General features: G+C 46.6%; 1 protein-coding gene and 1 pseudogene across 1 annotated transcript; both read right to left on the bottom strand.

Annotated features, from left to right (window-relative positions):
- Positions 1-1,051: 1,051 nt before the first annotated feature.
- Positions 1,052-1,600, bottom strand: LOC116540569 (annotated as a pseudogene).
- Positions 1,601-4,342: 2,742 nt separating this feature from the next.
- Positions 4,343-5,474, bottom strand: LOC116540597 (melanoma-associated antigen 8-like). The gene is made up of 2 exons (XM_032264155.1): positions 5,411-5,474; positions 4,343-5,335 (listed from the first exon to the last, which is right to left on the bottom strand). The coding sequence occupies exon 2, from the start codon at positions 5,270-5,272 to the stop codon at positions 4,343-4,345; it is 930 nt and encodes a 309-aa protein (XP_032120046.1). The 5' UTR covers positions 5,273-5,335; positions 5,411-5,474.
- Positions 5,475-5,970: the final 496 nt, after the last annotated feature.

Genomic DNA, 5,970 nt, shown 5'->3' with positions numbered 1-5,970 from the left:
CTATCTCCTCCAATCTGCTTTTACCCTTTAAATGCTGAAGGCCTCAAAATCATCTTTGAAGAAAGGCACAGACTTGTCTCTAGGGCATGTCCTTAACATTGGCAAAATAAACTTCCAAATTTAGTGAGACCTGTCTCAGATACTTTTTAGTTTTCACATCATGAAATTCAGGGGAACAAATTAAATGTAACAAATTCCCAAGATACATGTATTTTCATGAACATACCTCTACCGCTCAACAGGGTATCTACCAAAAGAAATATAAAAATGAAAAAATAAACTGAGGACTCTTTTCTCACTAGCACAAAGAATCTTAAATTTTTTTTTTTTAAATTAGACTAGTGAAGAGAAGGGAAGAACAAGGAATAACTTTAAATTCCCCTTTTCACTTTAAAAAATTTCTTTTGGTTCAGCTTATGCAAGATTTTGTATCCATGTAAGAATTTAAGTTTATTTAATAAAAAGCATTGCTGGCTGGGCGAGGTGGCTCACGCCTGTAATTCCAGCACTTTGTGGGGGCCGAGGTGGGCGGATCACAAGGTCAAGAGATCAAGACCATCCCGGCCAACATAGTGAAACCCCGTGTCTCTACTAAAAATACAAAAATCAGCTGGGTGTGGTGGCACATGCCTGTAATCCCAGCTGCTTGGCAGGCTGAGGCAGGAGGATTGCTTGAACCCGGGAGGTGGAGGTTGCCGTGAGCCAAGATGACGCCATTGCACTCCAGCCTGGGCAACAAGAGCAAAGCTCTGTCTAAAAAAAAAAAAGTATTGCTAATGAGTTAAAGCAATTAAAGCAAAATAAATTGCTAAAGGGGTATCATTTATTGAGTTAGATAATACAGATTTTTCTGTATTAGTAATGTATATTCATTCGATTTTTAAAGAGACACCGTTTGAATTAGGTTACCACAAAGCAGATTTACATAGAACTGTTAATTGGAGAAAAACAAAGTTTTTTATGTGATAGGAACAGAGGTATTCTTTCCTCGATCATAAGAAAATGCGTGTTTTTAGAAGGTAAAGCTATTAAGTTTACTGAAGCACAGAACACTTTAAACAAAAACTCTTTATTTTTCAGAAAACGGTATGATCTCTCATTTTCTATTCTTGGCATAAATTTTAATTATTTCCAGTGAAACCTAAACCTCCTGAATGCCTTTTAGTTTCATCCAGAGTTTGAACTTCTATTTATGAGTAAAAAAAGCTGTGCAATTTGATCACCTTTTTTGACTTCAAACCTTTCTTTACCGAAATTAAGCACTACAACACCAACATTTCTTTCATAATTTTCGTCTGTGACACCAGCTCCTTTATCTATAAAGTGTTTTGCAGCAAGTCCAGACCAGAGCCACTCCTCCATAACATCCAGAAGGAAGAGCTATCTGAATGTTCATTTTCACAAGAGCTTACTCTATAGATGGTATTGTATAATCATGGGCTCTATACAGGTCATAGTTCACGGCTATCCAAGACTCTTGGGTCCGAGCCATGGCATGTGCTTGGAGAGCGGGCAAAGCACAGCTGCATGCTGCCCTCCTCAGCAGGCGGGGCCTGCTTCCTGGTGGAGAAATGGCTGCTATCTCTTCAGAGCAGGGCATGGAAGAGCAAAAGATGAGCAGAGGAAAGGGCCCAGGGTACGAGAGCACAGGATGAAGCCAAGCTCACTTTGATTATGTGGCAGTTAGCACCAGTGTCTCCATTCTGCTTTGGTCTGTTCTGCTGGGGCCTGGGGGCAGATCTTAGTCCAGAACAATGCATCTCATGAATTCATTTAACACAAACGACCACATTTTGTAAATGGGCAAAAGGTATCAATAGACACTTCCCCTAACTGGACATACACATGACAAATAAGCACATGAAAAGGTACTGTCCATCTCATCTGCTAAGAAATGAGAATTAAACCATGATGAGATAGCATAACATATATTTGAAAATGACTGAAATTTTTTAAAAAAGGTATTACTAAGTGCCAACAAGGATGAAGACACACTTAAAATCTTATATACTGCTAGTGGGAATTACAAAATGGTACAATCGCTGTGGAAAATGATCCGGTAATTTTTTCTAGTTTTGCAGTTTGTACTGCGTTTATTTTTTTTTTTTTAACTCTATTTAATTATTTTTTGTTTCTTCCCAACTTCTATTCCTGCTTCAGGGGTACATGTTCATGTTTGTAACATGGGTAAATTGCATGTCATGGAAGTTTGGTGCACCAATTTTATATCACTCAGGTAATAAGCATAGTACCTGACAGGTAGTTTTGTTTGTTTTTGAGACAGTCTCACTCTCTCTCCCAGGCTGGAGTGCAGTGATGTGATCTTGGCTCATTACAACCTCTGAGTTCAAGTGATTCTCATGTCTCAGCCTCTCAAGTAGCTGGGATTACAGGCATGCACCACCAAGCCTGGCTAATTTTTGCATTTTTAGTAGTGACTAATTGGATTTCACCATGTTGGCCAGGCTGGTCTCCAACTCCTGACCTCAAGTGAGTCACCCACCTCAGCCTCCCAAAGTGCTGGGATTATAAGCATGAACCACCGTGCCTGGCCAAGATAGGTAGGTACTCCCATCTCTACCCCCAAGTGGGCCCCAGCATTTATTTTTCCCTCCTTTGTGTCCATGTATACTCAATGTTTAGCTTCTACTTATAAGTGAAGGCAGAATCTTATCCACCTTCCCTGCTACCTTCCATATGACGTTCTTGCCTGAACACCTGTACAGGTGCCACTAGTCACATTGAAAGCCAGTATGTTCCTGGGGGCAGATGCCAGACAGGAGGCAGTGAAAGGCTGGTTCTTTTCAAATTCCAGCTGGCATGTCCACCAAGGAACCATTTCTCACATCCTAGGAGGAACTGAGGATTGGTAAGAATTCAGCTTCAGGAGACGGCTGCTCGTCTTCTACCTTTTATGAAGGAATGGGATTCCTGAGAACCATCCCTTTGCTTGTTCAGTCCTCAGCTTTGGATAAGAAGCTCGTTAAAATCATCCTGCAGACATGCTAGGGGCTTACCCAAACTACTATCTAATTTCAGTGCTATAGCCCAAGAATCAGGAGATTATGGATAAAGCAGACTCCACTGACACCCCACTGGAAAAACATAGAGTGTTTAGAGGACTCCCAGGGAGAGGGGACCAGGTGTCTAAAGTGACAGTCCAGAATGTCTGTGCCTGTGGGACAGGACCCAGGGTGAGCAGTGGAAAAGTCAGGGAGCTTTTGCAGGGGATAGGAATGCTCCATGTCCTGGGGAGGGCAGGTGATTCTGTGCAGCGTCCAGAGGGAGCAGGGAAGAGCAAGCGGCAGGCTAGGTTCCCAGAGGTGGAACAGAGGGCACATGAGAAGAACCAGGTGAAGGGTGTTGTAACTTGGGAAAGTGTTCGGGCCAGACAGAAATGCTGGCTAGGAGTGTATTTGTCCCATGTGCTGAAGGAGAGAATCCAAGATGTGGATGAGCACTTGTAGGCTCTCCCATAACACGTTCCGTAGTAGCTGCTCAACAGAAAGCATCTACTTTTTGTTCATTTTATCACCACAGAAAATCTTACTTTTTCTTACGGTTGGCCAAATAACACTTGAGAAAAGCTAATTAGAATACCTTTTTTTTTTTTTTTTAATAGGGTCAGCTCTGGCTCTCCCAGCCAGGCAGAAAACCACCTGGCCAGTGGCATCTGGGCCTAACATCCCAGCAGATTGATGCTAATCTCTCAGGAAACCCCTGCAGATGATGGGTATCCATCACTAACCTTGTGTGCTGGGTTCAAGTTCACTGAGACAAGAGTACAGGACACCTTCTACTCCTGCCCCAGGAGGAGATGCCTCTCTGTTTCATCCACCACCCAAAAGGAACTGCTGAACAGTTTTCCCTTCCAGGCTTTTCTCTCATGCTCCGAGAATGTGGCTCTGGCCCCAACCCGCTTCATTAGAATCAGCTCGCCTAAATGTTACTGCTGTTTCCCAAAGCCCAAAAGGCCATGGATCAGGGCATGTACCCTCCACCACTGTCTCCTGTTGTCCCACCCCCTCACCCCTCTCTTCTTTTTTCCTTTAGATCTTAGGGGGCACCTGGCCAGCTTGGTTACATGAATGCAGATCCTAGACTCAACCACCCTAAGCTTATTGGTGGGTCTGGCTTACCTCAGCATCTCCACTACTAATGCAGGACCTTCCAAATAGCAGATGCTCAATGAATGTTCTAGGAAAACATCAGCCAGTGAACAGGGGGACTTCTTTATTCATATTTCATTCTATTACATTCTCAAAGAAGCCAAGTGAATCCAGGTACACATATGTATTTTTTAACACTAAGATGTACAAGGAAGACAAGAATTAGCTATTGTTTAATTGGGTTGGGATGGGTAGGGAATAGGAACTCTTGCACCGACCCTGGCCACATGCTCCAGGACTTTCACATAGCTGGTTTCCGCAAGGGCCCTTGGACCCCACAGGAACTCATAGCGTGCAGGATCACTGCCGGGCACCTGGCGGTAGTCGAGGTACTTTTCCTGCACCCAATCTTGGGTGAGCAACTTCCTGAGCTCCCCATAGATACTACGCTCCATCCCAACATACAGCCCCATCTCACTCAACCCTTCCCAGATTGCCTCCTCGGGGACGCAGATGCCCTTCACTACGATCATACCAAGGACCGTTATCAGGAGGCCGGTCTTGGGTGTGCTCTGATCATCACCCAGCAGACCATCATAGGAGAGGCCCAGGCAGGTGACAAGGAAGTAGATGTGGCCAGCGGGGTCCACTTCCTTCACTTCAATGCCAAAGACCACTTGCATGTACTCAGAGGCTTTGCTGAAGATCATAGGAAAGTAGTTGCTGTAATTTTTGATGACACTCTCCAGCATTTCTGCCTTTGTGACTGGCTCCTTGATTTGATACTTGCAGAGCAGGAAACCCACTAACTCATCCACTTTCTCATCAAGTGCTTCCCAGAGCAGGGATTCCATGGGAGCTGGGTCTGGCGAGGTGCTTGGCCCCTCCACTTCATTGGTGCTGGAATCCTCACTGGATTGGCTCCCTAGGGGGGTGTCGGTGACAATCAGGGAAGAGGAGGCACCCTGAGGGATCTCGGGAGGACTCGGCAACTCAGCAGCAGGCACCTCCTCCAGGGTTCCCGTGATCAGAGTAGAGGAGGAGGAAGTAGCCTCCTGCTCCTCAGCTGTGGGAACCTGCACATCCACAAGCCCCGGTGCCTCTCCTTGGGCCTGAAGGTCTTCTTCAGGCTTGCCGGGCTGACTCTTCTGCCCAAGAGACATGATAACTCAGGTCAGGGCAATAGCCGAGTGTGGGTAGGAGCTGGGCAATTGAGACCCACAGGCCTGGGGAGAGAGGGAGCGTGTGAGGGGTCTCAGCTGACTACCGCAGCCTGGATGCCCTAACAAAGGCCTACTTACAGGTCTCCTTCAGTGCTCCTCTGGGGCCTCCTGACCTCCTGGCTGGCCTGTCCCCTGTGAACCTGAAGGAGGAAGTGAGAGGGCATCTCAGGGTGCAGCCTCCTGGCAAAGGCAAAGGCTCCAGCACTGACAGAAGGGCTGGTAGAGCCAGGTACCATGGGGTGCCTGCTCTTCTGATGCCAGAGGGGCCCGTGGTATACACACAGGGGAAACACCACGTCAGCTTGACTGCTGGTACTGCCTGGGCCTCCTATGCTCTGTGATTGAGGATACTGCCTCAGACCAGGGCCTCACAGCCTGGTTCCTGGAGCTCCCAGAAGAGAGATTGAGGGGAACTAAGGCTGCAGGCTGCAAGCACAGCCCCAGCACCCCAGTGCCGTCAGGAGGGTGGGCCTGACTGAGCTCCCCGCTATTTTGCACAGATGGTCCTTTCTCTGCTCACTCAGCGCCCTCACCTTTCTCCTGGCAGGGCCTGGATCCCGCCCTTTTGCTAGTCTGAGAGAGTTTCTGATCAAGAGCTCATATCTCTGATATGGAACAGAAGGACACAAAGGGACCCG

Source organism: Sapajus apella, unplaced genomic scaffold (assembly GCF_009761245.1).
Source record: "Sapajus apella isolate SASKATOON/1434 unplaced genomic scaffold, GSC_monkey_1.0 scaffold142, whole genome shotgun sequence".
Classification (NCBI taxonomy): Eukaryota; Metazoa; Chordata; class Mammalia; order Primates; family Cebidae; genus Sapajus; species Sapajus apella.
Note: the sequence above shows the minus strand (reverse complement) of the source record. Positions and strands in the feature narration are given on the sequence as shown.

Excerpts from the sequence above, each read along its gene's own strand:
- LOC116540597 (XM_032264155.1), bottom strand. The coding sequence starts at position 5,272 with ATGTCTCTTGGGCAGAAGAGTCAGCCCGGCAAGCCTGAAGAAGACCTT.